The 20414-nt window shown below is 34.7% G+C and overlaps 5 protein-coding genes and 1 non-coding gene across 6 annotated transcripts; 3 read left to right on the forward strand and 3 right to left on the reverse strand.

The window, feature by feature from the left end:
• Positions 1 to 4004: 4004 nt before the first annotated feature.
• Positions 4005 to 9661, forward strand: LOC103492749 (protein LONGIFOLIA 1-like). Its single transcript, XM_008453291.3, has 5 exons — positions 4005 to 5251; positions 6016 to 6074; positions 6210 to 8285; positions 8389 to 8509; positions 8649 to 9661. Exons 1-5 carry the CDS (start codon positions 5107 to 5109, stop codon positions 9449 to 9451), a joined length of 3204 nt encoding a protein of 1067 aa, XP_008451513.1. The 5' UTR covers positions 4005 to 5106; the 3' UTR covers positions 9452 to 9661.
• A 686-nt stretch (positions 9662 to 10347) lies between these two features.
• TRNAT-CGU (transfer RNA threonine (anticodon CGU)) lies at positions 10348 to 10419 on the forward strand. Its single transcript has one exon. It is a non-coding gene; the product is annotated as a tRNA-Thr (tRNA).
• A 335-nt stretch (positions 10420 to 10754) lies between these two features.
• LOC103488791 (transcription factor TCP5) lies at positions 10755 to 11297 on the reverse strand. Its single transcript, XM_008447690.1, has one exon. It carries the CDS (start codon positions 11295 to 11297, stop codon positions 10755 to 10757), a length of 543 nt encoding a protein of 180 aa, XP_008445912.1.
• A 1211-nt stretch (positions 11298 to 12508) lies between these two features.
• On the reverse strand, positions 12509 to 14728 carry LOC103492624 (uncharacterized; the record flags this gene model as incomplete). Its single annotated transcript, XM_051080244.1, has 2 exons — positions 12509 to 12786; positions 14326 to 14728. A coding segment is annotated over one exon (399 nt), but the record flags the coding sequence as incomplete, so codon positions are not given.
• A 560-nt stretch (positions 14729 to 15288) lies between these two features.
• LOC103492437 (uncharacterized) lies at positions 15289 to 16361 on the reverse strand. The gene is made up of 2 exons (XM_008452852.3): positions 15995 to 16361; positions 15289 to 15914 (listed from the first exon to the last, which is right to left on the reverse strand). The coding sequence occupies exons 1-2, from the start codon at positions 16154 to 16156 to the stop codon at positions 15483 to 15485; spliced, it is 594 nt and encodes a 197-aa protein (XP_008451074.1). The 5' UTR covers positions 16157 to 16361; the 3' UTR covers positions 15289 to 15482.
• Positions 16362 to 16772: 411 nt separating this feature from the next.
• Positions 16773 to 19059, forward strand: LOC103492520 (mitochondrial import receptor subunit TOM5 homolog). Its single transcript, XM_008452949.3, has 2 exons — positions 16773 to 17046; positions 18742 to 19059. Exons 1-2 carry the CDS (start codon positions 16915 to 16917, stop codon positions 18817 to 18819), a joined length of 210 nt encoding a protein of 69 aa, XP_008451171.1. The 5' UTR covers positions 16773 to 16914; the 3' UTR covers positions 18820 to 19059.
• The last annotated feature ends 1355 nt before the right edge of the window (positions 19060 to 20414 follow it).

Here is a 20414-nt window from a genome sequence, read left to right on the forward strand (position 1 = left end):
CATCCAAGTCAACTCGAAAAGTGAGATCATGTCATGAGAAGTGGCTAGAGATAACAAATGAGTACAAAATTCACACGCCAACAATATAATATATATAAAAAAGAAAGTATCGTCAAACAAACTACAAAGATCACCCTCGAAATTTATAAAAGAAAATGTAGCAGTGGTTGAGATTAAGAAAAGTGAAGTTTGAGATCCCAAAAGTGCCGCTCTCAACCCTTCAAAGTAATAATAATGTTGAGGTAGTTGACATTATGTTTAGAGTTATGAGCAGCTTTTCCCTTTTCTAAGCCAACCACACATCCAAACACTTAAACTTTGAGCAAACCCCTCACAAGTTTAATAGGGACATGCACCAACCAATCCCTTCAAAATCATTCAAAATGGGTCATTAAATTTACGTTTCTATTGGCTAGGTTTGTATATAATCGATCACTCCAGTTGAATTATCTTCACATCGATCAAGTTAATTAACTCAATCGATATAGAGAAGATATTATATGATATTTCTCTATTTCTCAATTATTTTCTCAAAGAAACTTGCAAGCATACTATGGTAACAAAGTATATATGTTTGATTCATATCATGTGCAACAAAAGATGCTGTTGGATTCTTATGCCCTGGCAAAACCAACTCCCAACATCCTCTCCTTGCCAACTCAACCCTCTTCCTCGATTTCCATTTTTTTTATTTAATGTTAACTTTCACTTATATAATACTAATTTTCGCCACGGTTAACCAAGTTCGACTAACATGATGTTAGATATTTGAATTCTCAATCGTACATGGTTATCGTGTTACGTTGAATTAAGTGAAACTAAAAAAACTAGCTGTAAGAACTTCATAAAAGTCAACTTAAAAAAATGGAAAAGGACATAAAGTTTTTGATGGCATTTAGCATTAGGGATAGCCTAGAATAATGGTGCAACCTCCACCCTCTAAATATTGCCTTTATAGTGTGACCTAAATTAATGTTGAACTTCCCTTAATGCAACAAAGTGGATATGAACTTCTCTTTATAGTCAGAAGACAACAAAGAGAGGGTTTTTCTTTTTCTTCTAATTTAGACACTATTCTCTATTAAACTTTTTGTCTCAAATAATAAATTTTATGGAAGAAATTAAGGAGGGGGGTCAAATGCTTTCTCGTTAACTTAATTTTTCTAGATACCAACGGATATATATCGTAATTTTAAAGGAAACATGTCGTTATGATATCGTTAGGTTTTAGGGTTTAGTTTTCGATTGCATTGATTCGTTAATTACAAAGTGTTACATTTTTACTCGTGAAACAAAAAGACCAAAATTAAAACAAAATTCAAATTTCAAAAGTGAAATTGTAACTATTTGAATTTTTTTTTGTTCGTTTTCAAAATTAACAACACAATTTTTAAATCATTGATCGTCATACCTAATATATACAAGAATGTTGTACTTTAATTAACATTATTCGATACACATGAACAATGATTAAAACTTTTTATTTTTTTCCTCTTAACAATATATATACTTAAAAGAGTGGAATTTTTCATTGGAAAAATTATGATATTCAAATTATTAGGGTATACTTTATGGTGGTACCATGCACCTTAAGCCACCCAAATGGTTTGGTCCATGTTCACTCAATTGCATACAATACCCATCTTATATAGAATTTTAAAAAAAAAATTCTCTCTCTCTCTCTCTCTCTCTCATATCATGAAGATGAAATCATTATTGATTTGTATATGTTTTCTTTAAGTTGTATATACAAATATATATTAGAGTTTGTAGGGTTGAAAACCCCACCATTGTTGGGCTATATAATTCTTCCACTCATTGAGGGGCATGAACCAAATGATGTTTGAAGACGATAAACTATATTATTGGTTGAGGATTGAAAGAGAGAGAGCTTTGAAAAAGTCATCATATATAAATAAATAAATAAAATCGCAAAAATCAACCCTCATCGTGGTAGCTGTAATTACATCATCAAACTTTAATTATAAAAAAATTGAATATTCGAACTTATAATAATTCGTAGAAATTGGATCTCTAAATGATAAATATTGAACCCTCAAACAAATACAATTGTTACAATTTCTACGATCGTTATTTGAACACGTTTGTATAAGTATGATGACTCAATTTTTATAATAAAAAGTTTGAGAGCGTATAATTGCAACTACTATCATAGTTTAAAAAGAATAATATTAATGCATCAATTAGTAGTATTTGTTTGCTCCATGGAACATGGTTTAGAATTGATATTGATTGGTTAGTTGGTGATGCCCTAATCTTTGTAAGGCATACCACATGCCATGCAAAAAGCCTTCTTTTCATCCTCTTTCTTTTGGGATGTCATGTAGGGTCACTATATATTTTTGTTAAGTATACATGTCAACCCTTTTGCCATTACTTCATTTTGCGCTAATTATTTAAAATATATATCAACCTAATTTTGTTTTCACTAACAATATTGTCATTTCACACGAATATTCTAGACACCCAACAAAAAAATAAACGAGCTTACAAGAACTTTCTTAGTTTACATTCATATTTACATCATCAAATTACGACTACGGGACATTTTGGTGTCAAGTTGACTTTTAATTTACATGAATACTATATAAATTGTTTTTGTTATTACTTAATTGGACAATAATATTGCATTCAAGGACAAATCGATTTATTATAAATATATAGTTTTTTACTATTATTGTTTTTTTTTAAAATACTTTGGAAGGTAATTTCCTTTCTCTTTTTTATTTTAAATCTAATTGGAAAATAACCCTAAGGTTTGGTAATGATTGATGAATTATATATTTTAATGAATGTGTGTGTGTGTGTATATATATATAGTCTTTTTTCTTTTTTAAAAAAATAAAGATGTCATGGTTTAAATTAAATTAAATTAAATTAAATTAAATTAGAATTGAATAATGTGAAATGAAAGCAAATTGAAAATGACCAAAGACTTTTTCATGTTGTGGTGAGATTATGGCACCCATGTCATGATGTGTCCCCTAACAATTTACATTTCTTTTCTAATCATAACTACAAAACCTCTCTAATTATTCCTTTTTGAATTTTTTAAGAAGTAATTAAATTATTAATATTGAGGAATGTTTTCATTGGTTAGCGTTTTTAGGATGTTAGACATTTTTTCTTTATTTATATAACAAAGAGCCTACAAAGTCATACTTTCGTAGAAATCAATATTCAATCCGATCTTAAAAATGTTTTAAATGTAATCTATTTAGTTTTTTTCTAAAAATATGTGAATGAAGTGAGTATCCAAACGTTGGTAATTAAAAGTTATGCTAAATTGAACTATACATTTTAATTAATTAATTAATTAATTTATAAATATAAAATGGGTGTATATAATAATACAAAGGAAGCTTTTAACATCTAAATTGAATATATATTATGCATTGGTTTGGTTGGAATAAATCAATTTTACAATCATTGAACTACTCTTTTGATTCTCAATTACTACCTAATTGATCTCCTATCATTATAATACTAAAAATTATGCAACTTGCTATAAAGAAAGGTATAGAAATCAAAACCATAGACTAATTTACTTTTCACATATTGCCATATTCTTAATCTATATAAATAATCAATTATTTTAAATTCATATATTTTTTTAATTACATGTTTATAGTTTTTTGTTTCTCATCACGATTTCATATGTTTCGACATTGAACTAATTTTGTAAGCCGTCAAAAATCACTGATTTGAAAGAGAAAAAGACAAATTTGTGAAAACAAAAAATTTAATGAAAGAAGGTTAGAATTCGTGCACGTATTATTAATCGAATTTAAAATATAATCGGAATGTTAATTTTAGAAATAAACCCATAGAATATAAATTCACTGAACACTCCAAAATTTCAAAAAGGTTGAATCTTGATAAGAAATCAACTAGGAAATTAAAAGCTAGCCCTACCCCAAGTTCTCAAATTTATTATAAGGACTAAAGTTGAGATTGGAAGTCATGTTGTTTTAATTATCAGCTGCGGCCATTTCGGGGAAGAAGCTGCTTGAAACATGAAAGCGAGAGTTTGACTAAGGTAAGAGGATTCAATTCAGTGGAGTTTGTGGGTAATTTTCCTCCATTTCTATCTAATGGAGTTCTTCAATTTTCCCCATCTCTCTTTGGTAAGTAAAAATCCTTCCCTGTTTCTCTCCGTAGAGAAGAGAGTACTGACAAGTTCACATGCACATGTAGACAGCTCTTGACCCACTCACATACCCATCTCACATGGATTTGTGAGATAGGGAGCTGAAAGAACATCTGACCCACATTCTCTCTCTCTTTTCCTCCTCTTTCATTTTGCTCCTCTAAAAAATCCCAAGAAAAAAAGGGGCAGCTCTTTTCTTGCTACCCCCAATTGGGTTTGTTTAGCTCCATTTTCTAAGTTACTAGTGGCAACCAAGTACTTACATTTGTTCTTGGAACATAGTTTTTTCACATCTGTTACTAAATCTGCAGAAAGTTTTCAGCTTTGTGTTTCTGTTTCTTCCTTTGCCATTCGTGGTTGACCCTGACCCTTTAGCTCCTTCTTGTTGTGGATTTTTCTTTGTTGCTGCAAGGAATCAAGATTTGGAAAAATTTTAAGGAACCCAGAAGGGCATTTTGGAATTTGGCGGTGATTTTTTTTTTTTTTTTTTTTTGTGTGTTTGCGATTTTACATTGTGAGCTGATGTTTGTGATCTCAAGCTGTTAATTGCACTGTTTTCTGAATCCGTAATTGGGTTTTGTACATATAACCCAAGAAGCAATTTCATTGGAGTGGAGAATCTCTTAGGAGATGCTGTAATTCAAAGGGCATGGGCTTTGGAAGTTCTTTATCCTTATCTTTTGGCTTTTGGACCATATAGCACTCAGCGGAATATGAGGAATAAGAATTAATTCCTTTTGAAGAAAGGTGTTTGTCTTTCTTCTGATAAAAAGGGTCTTTGAGGTGGGGCTGGAAGATAACTGGTTAAAATATCCATTGCATTAGTGATTGTTGAAATAGCCTAAGATTTGGGGTTTTTGTTTTGGTATGTGGTTCTTTCTATGACTGAGCTGAGGAAAGCTACATAGTTTCTTGTGAAAGAGAAGACCCTGAAGATGGCTGCAAAGCTTCTGCATTCTTTAGCTGATGAAAATCCAGATCTACAGAAGCAAATAGGATGCATGACTGGGATCTTGCAGTTGTTTGATCGTCAGCATGTACTCAGTGGAAGACATATGAGGCACAAGCGGCTTCCTCCTGGTATTGCTATCTGACTTTTCTTTGGCTTATTGTCTTTCTGCCACAAAATTGTAAGCTTCCTAATAGTTTTTGATGTTTTGATCACTTTAATACTTCTTCTAAGAATTGAAGACGCCACTTTATTCCTTATCTTGAAATGTTCGTTTTCATTTTCCTTTGGGGATAGAGAAACAGAATTGAAATTTGTGTTTCTTTATGGCTCTCTCTTCTGTTGCCTAAATTGTTAACTGCACTGTCTTATGAATACCTCTGTAATTGGTGTTCTGTGGAGCAAAAAGGAAACATGTCATGCTCTTCATAATTGTGTGGCGAATCGAATGACAATCCTTTGAGCATGTTTTATTGAACTTCGGATAGATTGCTTCTGTTTCGATCCACTTCAAACGAGTTTCACAATCTTTAATTGGTTATTGTTTATAAATCCCTTGGCAGTCTTGTTTTTTGTCATTTGTGGGGCATCCGGCTTGGGAGAAATAGTAAAATCTTTAGAGGGGTGGAAAGTTTTAGTGAGAAGTTTTGCGAGGCATTAAATTTAGCTCCTTTTTGTGTGTGTTTGTCAATCGGACTTTATATAATTATGAGCTCGGCATCATTCTTCTGGATAGAATTTCATTTAGATCTTTTTGTTGTTGGACTAGTTTTTTTTATCCTCTTAGGTATCTTTTTATCTTTCTCAATGAAAGCTTGGTTTCTTATATATATTAAAATCCAGGAGTATGCAAATTGATAACGTGCCAATTTATTTTCAATCTCGTCTTCTACAGGCACTTCTCATCTAAATATTGGCAGCGCCGGAAAAGAGTACAATGTCTTTCAGGCAACTGTAAGTCTTCTAATTACCCTTTGCCATTTTTTAAGCCGAGTAGTTTACAACATTGTAATTACGTTAAGCATTTAAGTTGTGTACGGCAATTTTGAGTTCTTCCTGGATCTTAAACTATAAATCTTGTTCTTGCAGGACATGTCCCTAAATGAGAGTTTCAATGAGAAACAAAGGTTTAATAAAGAATCATCGAGAGCTTCCTTCTCTTCTTGCTCGTCTTCCTTATCCTCCAGTGATTACAACAAAACAGCTCCGTCGCAAGCGTCCTCGTTCGATCAGATACTTTTATCAAGAACGCCCTCAAGGGATTCTATAGTGAACCAGTCAAATACCTCTCCTCGTGTTGGGAGACAACATCTTGATCTTCGAGATGTTGTGAAGGATTCTATGTATAGGGAAGCCAGAACGTTATCAGTTAAGACATCTACTAGTGAGGAACCACTGAGTCGTTCTATGAAGCATAGAGACTCTCCAAGGCCTGTACAGCTATCCCAATCCGCAGATGGGGCTTCAAAGGTTGATACGGATTGGAAACAGAAGATGCCTGTTGATTTAAAGGAGTCTCTTCTGGTTCTTGCTAAACTTCGAGATGCACCATGGTATTATAATGAAGTTGTAGAACACGATCGACCGTCTCACGAAGTAAAAGATGGATATTTGCAATCATTCTCTAGAGATGCTCCTCGATTTTCTTATGATGGGAGAGAGGTTAATCGATTATCCTTTGAATCGCGAGATACCATTCGGTCAGCTCCAAAATTTAAAGACTTTCCAAGGCTCTCATTGGACAGCCGGGAAAGTTCAATTCAGGGTTCCAAATCTGTGTCAAATACAACTAGGAATTTAAAGAACTTGCACAGTAGCGATTGCTCTAGTGAAAATTCTTCTGATCCACCGCGGCCATCAGGATCTCGAAAGCATCCTCCTAGTGTTGTGGCAAAGTTAATGGGATTGGAAGCACTTCCAGGTTCCCCCTTGGCTAGTGACGCTCAGGCTAAAGGTGACCCCTTTGTTAGCTCACTGGATGGTGCAAACTTTATCAGGCCAATTAGAACTGACTCTCCTCGGAACACGTTGAAAGGCCCAACTTCACCAAGATGGAAGAATCCTGATTTTGTTATGAAACCTATACCAAATTCGAAATTTCCTGTGGAAGTTGCACCATGGAGGCAGCCAGATGGAACTCGAGGCTTTGATAAATCTGCTCTGAAGCATTCAAAAGGGTTAGCTGGATCATCTAACCCCTTGCCTTCTGTTTATAGTGAAATTGAGAAAAGATTGGAAGACTTGGAGTTTAAACAATCAGGGAAAGATCTTAGAGCACTAAAACAGATCCTTGACGCCATGCAATCAAAGGGGCTCTTGGATACTAGGAAGGAGGAGGAACCTTCCAACACTGCAACTCAAAGAGACTATGAACCGAAACGGGAGAGCGCTAGTGTTAATTCTAGGCTGACCAGTGAACAAAGTCGGAAGAAAACCCAAAAGGCTGCAACAACTAGCAGGCCCGATTCTTCCAGGTGTGGGGAATCTCCAATTGTGATCATGAAACCAGCAAAACTTGTAGAAAAATCTGGAATCCCAGCTTCATCGGTTATTCAAATCGACGGCCTTCCTGGTCTCCCAAAGCTTCAGAAACCCTCACAGGGTAAAAAGAGTCCCAGTGGTAGCCGAGTAGTTAAAGATACATCTCCGGAAAATAGTCACAGGGACTCTGGTGCAAATTCCACCAAAAAGAAAGATAATGCTAGAAATGTTAGACAAACCCATACTTCTTCTAAGCCTCAACATTTACCTAAGGAAAACGCAGTAAGCTCAATAAAAACCACAGGGTCTGTGAGCCCAAGAGTGCAACAGAAGAAGACTGAGCAAGACAAACGATCTCGACCACCAACTCCTCCATCTGACACAAACAAAACCAGATGGAAATCTAACAGACAAGGAACTGAATCTGGTCCTTCTGTTGGGAAATCGAGAGTGAAACCATCCCATGTCTCCCAAATGGATGACCAATTGAGTGAAGTAAGCAATGAGTCAAGAACTTTGAGCAACCAGGGGGATGACATATCTCAAATGTCTGACAGTAATTTATCCTTGGACTCAAAGACAGATATTGAAGTCACCAGCAGCGAACTTCCTACTGACATTAATGGCAGCCATGGTTTACAAATGAAGACTTCAAAGTACTCAGATTCTCGTTCACTGGAAAATGTAAATGACCTTTCTTTTTCCTCCGCATTTACAGCAACTAATCTACACATCTATTAGATTGCTTCAGAACTCAAATATGAGGTTTTCATTTTGTGGCTTGCAGGCAGAACTTGCTACTCCTGCTCCTGAACACCCTAGTCCGGTCTCCATTCTTGATGCTTCTATATATAGGGATGACGAAACTTCTCCATCTCCTGTTAAGCAGATAGCAAAGGCCCTTAAAGGTGATCAAATCTGTCCCCTAAAGCAAAAAACCTTTTCTGATTCAATTGGAATATTTCATAATTTAATCATTGTAGTACAACTATCCCTCTTCTTTATCAATTTGATTGATTCTTATACTGTTTGATGTTTACATTTCAGGCAATAGGACTTTAGGCTCTGGAGATTGTGGTGAATACCAATGGAGTGCCACAGAAAACAGTGTGGAGCCTGGTCTTAGCACGGAAATTAACCGCAAGAAACTGCAAAACATTGACAACTTGGTTCAGAAGCTCAGGCGTCTGAACTCTCACTATGATGAAGCAAAAACAGATTACATTGCATCATTATGTGAGAATACTGATCCAGATAACAGATACATATCCGAAATATTGTTAGCTTCTGGCCTCTTACTCCGGGACCTTGGCTCAGGTCTAGCGACGTTTCAACTCCATCCATCTGGTCATCCAATCAACCCCGAGTTGTTCTTCGTTTTGGAGCAAACCAAGACAAGCAGTTTGCTAAGAAAGGACGACTGCAGCTCTTTGAAAGTTGCAGATTCAAAACTAAACCAAGAGAAATCTCATCGCAAACTCATTTTTGATGCCGTCAACGAGATTCTTGCTAGAGAATTGTCTGTTGTTGCTGCAATACCTGAGCCTTGGACAACATCCAAAAAACTAGCAACTAAAACTCTTAGTGCTCAAAAGCTTCTGAAGGAGCTATGTTCCGAAATACAACAGCTTCAAACAAAGAAACCCGACGAGGATGATAGTTTGGATAGTATCTTAAAGGAAGACATGATGCAAAGATCTGGAAGTTGGACTGATTTCTATGGTGATGTCTCCAACGTTGTCTTAGATATTGAAAGATTGGTCTTCAAAGACTTAGTCGATGAAATCGTATATGTCGAGGCTGCTCATTTACGCGCCAAGTCAGGCAGACGAAGACAGTTGTTTACTTGATAGTTTCTTCTTTTAACATTCTCTACCTCTATCTGATTTTACCCTTTCATAGTGATGAAACTCTCATATTTTTTTCCTATAATATATATAACGCTCTGAAGCATTGTGACTAATCGTTAAGTGTTGTAAAGATGGTTTACAAGTTTTTCAAACCATGAACATATTCTTGTTATGAATCAAAATATGTATGCATCTGATATTCTTTTTTCACTTCCTTCGTTTCTTACCCAACTAAATAATTGTATAAAGCATCTCATACTTTCTACGGCCATAAACACTAAGATGAATATTTGAAAACAGTGAATGATTCAAAAAATTGGTTCTGCTCATAGCCACAAAATTCATGTGATAATTGCAGCACTTGATTGTACCAATCAAACAACTTGTTTCTGCTTATCTATTTGAAGTGAGAAAGTTCCATATTTTACCAATCAAAGACTGTTTATGTCTTATTCCCAGAATCCAAATTATTTGGGCGTTTTCTAACTTTAGTCTCTATTGTTTAATAATGTTGAATTTTGTCTTCCATTGTATGATAACATCTGGAAAATCAAAAGAAATTTAGGGGAGGAAAAGTGTCTATCAAAGAGGGAAAAGCTTCAACTGCCTTTGACATTTTTTTTCCCTTTTATACGACTTTGTTTCTTCTCTAAATTTTCATCCATTCATTAGGTAACACTGAATCAATTCTAACAAGATCAACATTCAATGACGTTAAGAATATGAAGTATATCATATTAGGTCATATAGGTTAAAATAACCCTTCTATGTTAGCTTTATTTGTTTTTAAAAAACAATGCTCATTTACATTTCAGAAGAATATTCTCATACATGAAAGTGCTTATTATCATAGAAAATTAACATAATAAAAAAAAATATTTGCTTTATCAAAAACTGCCTCCGTAGCATAGTGGTAGTGCGTTCGCTTCGTAAGCGAAAGGTCGCGAGTTCGATCCTCGCCGGGGGCTAAATTATATAGTATTTTTAAAGTTACAACTTGCTAGATTAATAAGTAGGATTGTGAACACCTTATGACAATCATACACTACGTTATCCGTTATATTTTTTGTCCCTTCAATTTTTAAAAATATCAACTAGTTCTTCAACTTTTCAATTGTTAAACGTTAGTTAAAGTACCAATTAGTTACAAATTTATAAAAGTTCGAAAATTAGAAAGACACAATCGGATAGTAATTTATAATTCAAACAAAATTTTCATCTTTCTAAAAGTCGTATCAAAACACACCTTTATTTTCTGCCGTTGGGGAAGGTGAGAAGAAAATTCTGATGGAGTCGTCGACGGTCAGAAGGAAAATGGAGATGAATTAGTCTGATACATGAATGGGAATGGAAAGCTTGGAGGTTCAAAATGGGAAGAGTCTCCATTAATGTCATTGGTTTGAACCAAAAGTGTCTGATCAGTTTCTTCATTTTTGGCCTTCATCAAAGCAGCATCTCCTCCAATATCAGAATGATGAAGAATTGAAGCATTTGGGTCAAAATCTTTTGGAAAATGGAGAGGTGGGAGCTTATCAATTTCAAACCTTGTGACATCAATAAGCCAATCGATGACTTTGCTGGGTTGGCTTAAACCAAGTTTGTTTTGCAAATCATAGAGTTGAATTGCTGTTGGAATTGAAAGCCTAATCCTTCTATCTCTTAACCCTTTTATTGTACAAACTTTGCTGTGCCTATCTTTACCTCCAAAAAATGGTGAAACCCTAAAAATTCTTGGATTGCCTCTTAGGAATTGCCCTTGTCTTGAACATGTTCTTGCTTTCTTCCTTTTCCCCTCCATTTGCTTTGCTTCATCATGAGCACCGTCTTCCTTTAACTTTGAGATCATATTATTGTTTTTTTTAACTTCAAAACAGAGCTTATAGAATGATCCAAAAATATGATCTTTTTTCTTTCAATCAAATGGGTTTCAAGATTTCAACAATCCCATTTCAGAGAAGAGAGAGAATATATTTTTTGTAGCAAAGTGAAGGATTTTGTAATGCCAAATGGAAAAGGAAGAATTGATAGAGAAGATTGTTTAATATTAAGAACTATTGATAATGGGTATTTATTTTGTTGCATTGATTTGATGGTTAAAAGTCAGAAAGAGTATTAAAAGCTTTGTTAATTAGGGTTCCCTAAAGGAGTGTAGAGTAGGAGCCTAAAATATGGAAAAAAATATAGGGTAGGAAAATTTAGAGTAATTTGAGAAGAGAGACTGTAGAGTGAAATGGCTTTGTTTCAAAGGTGAATTGTGTGGCAATAGACATGCTTTGTGGTTAGACGAAGACCAATTACTTTGGCATAGGCTTATTGAGGTGATTTGTTTTTCCATGAAAATGTCTGGTACTACGATAATATAGACAAAAATTTATACTACCTTTAATAAGGTAAAGTCCACATAATAAATATTTAATAAATCATTTTACGACGTGTCAAATAATCCATGAAAATAGTGTGAACTGCTTGTTTTACTTTCCTAATTCAAAAATTATGCTCTATTTTTAGTGAATGAAACATTTAAATGATTAGTCACCTACCTATTTTTATTTTTAAAAATTAAATGTATAAACACTACTTCCATGTAGTGGCATTCAATAAGTTGTTTAAAAAACATGTTTATGTTTCTGAAAGTTTGCTAAAGTTTTAAATATTTGGTTTAGCAAAGATGAAAACCATAATAAGAAACAAAGTTTGAGGATACGAGCATGATTTTCAAAGCTAAAAAAAACAAAATGGTTACCAAGAGGGATATCAAACCTTTGTAAAAAATGGATAGCAACTAATCTTTTGTTCCAAATGAACGAGCTGCTCCATCCGTATAGAGTACAGATTACCAGATAAAATTTTGCTTAGGTCGAGAAAAATTGCAACCAGAAGGGACTGTACAAGTGACCCCAAGATTGCAAATAAAGATCATCGTTTAAACTTGGACAAAGGGAAAGAAAATTTGAAGACAAGGTACATTCCCACTTCTTTATTCATATGTCAATGGCATTAAGATCCCAGCTGAAGTCAAAGACAGATAACACAAAGCTGAGGATAGCAATAACGATATGCAAGCAAAATGTCGTAAAATTCAGGAGCAATGGAAAAGCAAGAGTACTGTTGCAAATGGTTGTAATACAAGCACATAACATTACAAAAGAAACAAAAAATTGAGGAGTTCAGAAGGAGATGTACTTTATTGATGCCAAATCCCATGTCTTGTATTAATGTATAGGCTAGGCATACAAACTTCTATACCTAAATAACCCAATCTCAGGTTAACATTGAAAGAGAAGCAGAGTTGAAGAATACAAGCTGAAGAGAACATCGCCCAGGGCGCAAAGAACCTGATAAACATTCCAAAGTTAATGGTCATTTACAGGAATTTGCTACCAATGTTGACAATGATTAACTAGGAAAATTCTTAGGATTACAATGTTATAGAATAGCAGCAATGAAAATCGAGCAGAAGACAAGAGTAACAAAAGGAAATAATCCAGAATGCAGCAAGCAGATCATGAAAAAATTTTAAGAACCCACCAAACCTGATGAAAGAAGGAAAACTTAATTGTATCAGAAAGCCTGCATATACCATCGTTGCAAGAAATATTATTACTAAATAGAATTCATTCTACATCATAAAATTAATTCACAAGGTCGCAATTATGTTCTTAATGAAATATTATATTGATATCAGGTTGTCCTTCATAAACAAGAAGTGCCATTTTCCGAAAATGAACACAACCATCACCAGCAGACTAATGTTCTAAACTTCATATGGAACTGGGTGACCCAGAACAGCCACTGTATCTTATGAGAGCTAGTTGTTCTCTTCCCCCCATCCTCCCACCCCCAAAATTAATATTTGGCTCAACAAGAACGATTGAAGTTGAATGCTGTCCAATAAAATGCATGGGGATTGAAGCTGAAACTAATACGCAGCCATCAATAAACAACGCAGCCTGCCTGAGAATAAATAGATAAATGTCTATACAGAACAGGAAACAGTGCGTCCACACAGAATTTCTATTACTGTGAACATCCCAATTACTTAAGAAAGGCTACTACTTCTTCAACCTGAATTTTTCACTTTTTCTTCCATCAACATCTCTTTCTTCTTTTCAAAAAGGAATGATTATTACTACTTTTCCGGTAGAGAACCAAAAAACATAGTATTTCTTCCCATGTACCTTATACCCTATATTAGTAGCACGTAGTCTTATGGCGTATACTTTAGGTATGGTTAAATATCTAAGAGCAAAAATGATACAAAGAAATTGCCAAAGGGTCAGTAACCATAACTAGGGATAGGGATGAAACTGGATAAACACATTTGATTTGAGCAGCCAAGATGGTGAATTTCACCTATACGGAGCACTTCAAGAAATGCATAACATACAACTCTAGTAGTAGTTAAATCAAATCCAATTTGTCTAAATCATATGACATCTTCAAATATTATCCACGGAATGGAAGCCAAATCCTGAAAGATTTAGTGGAAAAAAAACCCTCGAGGCTAAAAGCACTTCCTAGCTCGTTAAGGTTCTACTTGTATTAAGAACCAGAAATTGGTCTAGCCCTCGCACCCACCATCCATAAAGGGGCAAGGTATTCAGCTATCCTACCATCTGTAAATGACAAATGCCATCTGAAACATAATTGAGAAACTCATAGCTTACACAACTGACGAGTTACTGAATTGTGCAAAGAAGATGAGGCAGACTATGGCCAAAAACAGAACAGCAATATAATGAATGTGGTATTGATAGATTCAACTTCGTATCCTACAATGCCTTTAGTATCCGATTCATAACCAGTGGTTCTCTAACAAAAAACCTAAATCCAAAGTTGAAGGAGCCCAAAAATAAAAACAAAAAAGGACTCACCTTTCTACTTCTGATAACCACCTCCACGGGCATTCATATCCTCCTCAATCGCGGCAGTGAGATAAACTTTAGGGAAATCAGCAGGGTCGAATTTGGTCTCCTTCATCATCTTCTCGACGTCGGGTTTCTTGAGGATGGTGCGTCGAATTGGAGGGCGATTGCGACGCTGGTCGCGAGTATAATACTTAATGTCAAATACGGTTTCGGGATTGGATGTAGGGATAATAGCTTTCTCCTTAATGGTGGCGGGGCAAACGACCCTGTACTCCAAGGCGCTCGGAACCGCTGATCTGTACTCTGGATCTGCACACGGCCCAGTGATCTCCCAAGGTTTCTTAATGTAGCGCCTTAGGGTTTGCAATAAAGAAGAAGCAGCTTTGGCCATGGTGATCGACAGCGAAGTTCAGCGGACAAACCCAAATTTCTTCCGACGAAACAACAACGAAATGCTTAAAGTTATCCAACAAATTTGTGAAATGAATTTCTAATTTTTTATCGAGTAATTTTATAATTTTTGTTAGAAGAGTTTATAATTATTTTTTATTGAGTTTCAACATAACCAATATTATACAACAAAATATGTATAAAATTCTTATTTTTTAAAAAACAAATTACATAAGATTAAAGATAAATTACATAACTTTTTAAAAAAGAGAAAAAAAATGTATAAAATTCCAAAGCTTTTGAAGTCTTATTGTTTCTTTTAATATAACAATTACGAACACGAAAATTAAACTTTTTATCTATATGGTGAAATGTCGTATTGATTATTGTTGATGATGAAAAAAATGTATATTTTGGAGTATTTGATCTTGTCTTGTGACATAAACTCGACTGTATATTCTATGAAAATAGAATAAAATTTGTTTTTTTTCTAAAAAATAAATGTGTAATTATTGGGTAGTATTAAGATTGAATATAATATATAACGTTGTTATTATATATAATGCAATGCTTCAACAATTAAATTTGAATCTGCATTGGTATAGTATTGAGAGCATAAAATTTGCCGTTCACATATCGCCATTTTAACTCGCCGGGAAATGATGAAATTCAATAGTTACAGCATACAAAACGACGACATGGAAGGAGAAGGAAAGCTGATAGTGATAACTACAACTACCATGGCTGCCATTAACAAATTCCAACACTGAATTTCAATTCGATCTTTGCAAATTTGAGACCAAATTCGACGCGGCAAAAGCCGCGGAACCGCCGACGATGGAGACCAGAGCCACCGCCACCTGCAACACGATTTCCCAAACACTATCTTCCGGCACCAAATACACACACGACGGCCCTAATAACAACAGCCCTAAGCTTAAACTCAGCAACGCACCGGGAGTTCCTGGATCTGTCGCTGCCGATAAAACCCCCAATTCCTCAGCCTTCGAGAGAAGCCCTAATTTCTCAATCGAAGACAAAGACAACCCGGCCTTCTCCGCCGCAGATAGCAACCCAGCCTTCTCCGCCTTGCTTAGTAACTTCAATTGCTCCACCCTCGTCAGTAGCTTAATCGGCGGTGAAGTCGATAGCGAGATGCTACTCCTCGGGCCTTTCTCGCCGAGAGGGAACACCGTTGTGTTGATCTACAGTACAATGCCGGGTGTTCAGAGTTTGAATTGGAGAAATTGATAGGGAAGAGAAAAAGGGAAATAGAAGAACTGACCTTCTTGGAGCCGACGGTTTTAGAGGCGGAAGGGGGAGGTTTCTCGGCAGCCATGGAATGAAGATGAAGAGGGCGTTTTCTTCTTGAAGTGGTTGTGGAAGGATATGAGTAGATGAAGGAAGCTGCTCTGGTGCTGCTGCTACAGAAAGAAGTGACCTCCATAGCTAGAAGAGAGTTAGTGAGGGTGTGGAGAGTGAAGAATGGCGATGGTTAGGGATGAATCCGATGAAGGAGAGAATTGCAGAGGCCCGCACCATGGAAATGTATGATGGAGAGGGAAGGTTGTTGGATATCGATTTTCCACGTGTAATCTTCTCTTTCGTGCCACGTGGTTGGAATGCTTCCATTAACAAAAAATTATTTGGATTGATATATATATATATATTAAGCAGCAATACCAACATCAAATTAGTTCAATTAACAATATTATTAGATCATTTTTCTTCCATATTCAACCACGCAACAGATTCTTCTCGTACATATATTTTCAATAAATAATTTTTTAGATTACTTTTTTATCGAAATTAATTAAATAACTATTATAATTTTGAGATAAGAAAATACAAGGAACATTTTTATATAGTAAAATTAAATAAAGTATTTATAAATATATAATAAAATTTCGAATTTTAGATATTTATAAATTTTATTGAAGCTGTATCTATTAATGTAAATATTTAGTACTTTACTATTTTTTTTAACATACTCAAATTAAAATATATGAATTACTAAATTTAAGATTTATTAAAAGTATTGAAATTAAATGGATGGAATTTCAATTTTTACATTCAAGGGTAGATTCGTAATGTTGCTTTTGCACAAAGTCTACAAGTCGATTTCTCGCGTCTTCAAACCAAACCCCCAGAACCTAAAACCCTAACGCTCGCAATACGCCTTCGCTCTCTGTACTCCGCGCGAAAATGGCCGACGATTCCAGCTCGGTGAAGAAGGTGAAGAATCTTCTCTTTTCCGGTACGGCGAATTCCGTCGAGACTGTGAAATCCTTTTTCAATTCTCAGGTTTATGACGAAGAAAAGTGGGCCTTGAACATGGTACGCTTCCGATCCCATAAATTTCATTCCAATATCTATGTCTTTTTTCATAACCTTGATTTTTCGATCTCCCAAAATCTGCTAAATGGGATTTCGAGGATTGGGCAACATCGGTTTTGTCTTTTATATTGCATTATTAAGGCCTTGCAATATGTTTGGTAGCTGAGAAAGTTTGAGAAATCGTGTGAATTTTTTTTTTTTTCATTTACCGCAAAAAGTGTCGATCTTTTAATGGAAATGCGCAATTTATAGTCTGACACTTGTGGATTTAAGTCATACTCGAAGCTGTCATTGTTTTGAAATTAAAGATATTTCAGGAGGAAATGTAAGTTCCTCGTAAACAGTTCTTGCTAGAAAACATTTGATTATATTGAATTCAAGAACTTGTGGATGGGCTATTTGTGAAGTTGTATGTGTAGTTAGCAGTCTCCTCACTTTTATATCAATTTGTTACGTTTCCTTCCGGTTCGGTACCTTGCTTTTTGTTGTCTCAGACTGTGATCGTTATTTATTTTTTATTTTTTTTCTCACTTTTGAAATTGCGTATTAGAGTGAAAAGGAAGAAAAATTGTAATTTTTGGTTTTGGGTAATTACAAACAAGCAGTAAGTTTGTCTCTATTTAGCACTTCTATCGGGTTGTTGGAACTGGGAAGATTAAGGGGAGAATTGGATGTAATGATTTGGGTTGGTTCTCTATATTTTTCCATCTCATTTAAATCTATGTTTCAACTCAAGCCAAGGCTCTTTAGCATGTCTTGCGTGATGATTAAAAGAATGAAACTAATTTGCTCAAGTCTGAAAAAATGTAAAACTTCCCTTCTGCACGGAATGTCAATACTTGAGTTGTTGTGACAAAAGATTTAATTACATCGAAGATAATTTTTTTAGAATAAGTCGATCCTGATTATAGTCGTGATGGTAAGGATGACATTTTATAACTTTTAATTATGTATGTTGCAACACTTGATGGATCATACAATATGAGGATTTGTTTGTTATTAAATTTGAAGCTTGCATCTATTACCACCTCGATGCCTATGCATGGCTTCTTCAAGAGGAAGTGGGACTTCCTTTAGCTTTTTAGAATATTGATTCAATTATAATATTTGCAGAAAATTACATTGATTTGTTCTGTTTTTCTGAGTATTTGGTTAGAGTTGCAAATGCATAACTATCTCCTCACATGCCTGTGTCATATGCGTCATTTATTCCTATTGAATCTGAAACATAAAACTGAACATGATATGCAGTTTTCCATTTAAGAAAAAAAACGAGTAAGCATCATTGCTGTCTCTGCAAGTAAATTTGAACTTCGAAGGCAGGCAGCATAAGAAGTACTATTCTCAAGGACATCCAGAGTAAGTGAGATCGGCAGATGCCCACGTGCATGAAAAGAATGATTAGGCTTTGGCATTAAGAAGAGGGATGAATGCCATCCAATTAGGTTGTAGTTGTAATATAGCTACCTTACTTCCTTAATTCATTATTTGGAACTTGGGCAAATATTGTTAGATTTTGTAAGGTCGTGCTTATGTGAATTCTGTTTGCCATAAACACTCCTAAAGAAAAGTATATTTCTTTGTTTTTTTTCTATAAATGAAATATCAGGCTCCTAAACACAACATTTCCTTGGTATCATGGTATGGCTGTATTTTATAAGTAGAACTGAATTTCAACTCTCTTCGTTGTTGCAGAAATTGCTTCGTGCCGCTGGGATGTTTGCAGGATCCATTCTTCTCATGCGGAATTACGGAGATCTGATGACAATATGAGAGTTTGCGAGAGGGCAGCAATTCTTAGCGCATTACGTTTCTCTACTTCTTAGTTTGTTACAGCTTTATTCAATTTCGAAATAGGAAGTTTCGATTTTTTGTCCTCTTGGTCAAACTGATGAGAATGTGTTCTCTTTTCCCTTTGTAGTAGACCAATCTTTTAAATGCACTCTTTTTCACCTAAAACAGACTACAAAATGAAAAAAAATGAAATCCAAAACACTTGATTAGACCTTGAAAGTACCTTTCCTTCCTCAAAGAAAGCAATTCTTTGGTTTCTCAGTTCAAGAATGTCCAGTGGAATTACTGCTAATTTTGATGCATTGCTTTTTCTTCTCAACCATATCGATAAATTAATATCTAACTTTCTCCCTAACCTTCATGGATTCTTCTTACGTTTGAAGATTATATGAATATTCGAAATCTTTGCAAGTAACATTAGTTTCTTTTGTTTCAAAGGCTTGATGAGTTTGAAATGTGCCATTGTTGGACATAGCAATTCATAGTTTTGGGACAAAAGAACGAAGCCCAAATTCTCAAAAGAAAACACATAAAAAGGAGAGGAAAAAGGCTACGAAAGCCTGACTTCTTCGAGATGCTTAATCCATTGGAAGAGAGAAACGTGGAGAATTGGAAGACTCAAAAAAGTAACAGAGAGGGACTCAAACCAGTTTTTGATTTAGATGGTAGAAAAAGAATTGAAAATATGATGAGATAAAATAGTCAACATTGTTGTGGAAATTCATTAGATATTTTGTAAGTTTATGGATATTGAATTTGATGAGAGAATGCGTATTCAAGTGGAAGTGAAGTAATCAAAAGATAACTACGTATGTAAAGAAATTATCTAGACTATGCATGTTCAAAGAATTGAAGGAAAAATATTAAGAATTCAATATGTCACAATCCAATCCAACAAAAATAGAAAATTTTTAACCTTCACTCGACCAAATTCATTTTCTGCTGTGGGAATAGAGTTAGAGTTTAGTTCTTAAGATGTTAAATTGAAACAAAATTGGGTGAAGTTAATAAGATTAAATGAAACAAAATAAAAGATTTGTGAACAAAATTTTCCTTAAAAGGCAGTGATGACTGTTATTGGATCTTTTGTTTGTTAGAGGAAGCAGTGAAACATGGGGGGGTGGTTTAGTTAAGAGAGAGAGGAGACAAAAGAAAATGAAAATTGGTGTTTGGAAGCAAAGCAAGTGGGGATTGCTCTCTTTATTTTTGTTTCTATCTTTTGCCATTTAACTAAGAACTATCCCTTGACAGCTAATTCACCTCTCATCTTCCTTTTTCTTTTCTTTTCTTTTTCAATATAAAAATTAAAAACCTTTCTCTTTTGTTTAAGTCTTTGTCAATACATTATATATACATATATATAAAAGAAAAGAATTTAGAGTCATTTGGGTCTCCAACTAGTTTTGGTTGAGGAAAATTACGGCGCATTGGCAGATTAAAAAAATTTTTTGTTGATTGAGGCTTTATAATTCCATAGAGTTTAAACCTGAATCTCGAGAAACCTGAATGGCAGTTTTACTAATGAACTAACTAATGACGTTTGTATTGTTTCAGTTATATATATAATATAAAGA

This window comes from Cucumis melo, chromosome 12, assembly GCF_025177605.1.
Source record: "Cucumis melo cultivar AY chromosome 12, USDA_Cmelo_AY_1.0, whole genome shotgun sequence".
NCBI classification, from domain to species: Eukaryota; Viridiplantae; Streptophyta; class Magnoliopsida; order Cucurbitales; family Cucurbitaceae; genus Cucumis; species Cucumis melo.

Bases quoted from the DNA above. Each gene is read 5' to 3' on its own strand.
- LOC103492520 (XM_008452949.3), top strand. From the start codon at position 16,915: ATGGCCGACGATTCCAGCTCGGTGAAGAAGGTGAAGAATCTTCTCTTT. The intron at 17,047-18,741 runs GTACGCTTCCGA...TCGTTGTTGCAG, and splicing joins AAAAGTGGGCCTTGAACATG to AAATTGCTTCGTGCCGCTGG.
- LOC103492437 (XM_008452852.3), bottom strand. From the start codon at position 16,156: ATGGAGGTCACTTCTTTCTGTAGCAGCAGCACCAGAGCAGCTTCCTTC. The intron at 15,915-15,994 runs GTCAGTTCTTCT...ATTGTACTGTAG, and splicing joins AAACCGTCGGCTCCAAGAAG to ATCAACACAACGGTGTTCCC.
- LOC103492749 (XM_008453291.3), top strand. From the start codon at position 5,107: ATGGCTGCAAAGCTTCTGCATTCTTTAGCTGATGAAAATCCAGATCTA. The intron at 5,252-6,015 runs GTATTGCTATCT...CGTCTTCTACAG, and splicing joins GCACAAGCGGCTTCCTCCTG to GCACTTCTCATCTAAATATT. The intron at 8,286-8,388 runs GTAAATGACCTT...TGTGGCTTGCAG, and splicing joins ATTCTCGTTCACTGGAAAAT to GCAGAACTTGCTACTCCTGC.
- LOC103488791 (XM_008447690.1), bottom strand. From the start codon at position 11,297: ATGATCTCAAAGTTAAAGGAAGACGGTGCTCATGATGAAGCAAAGCAA.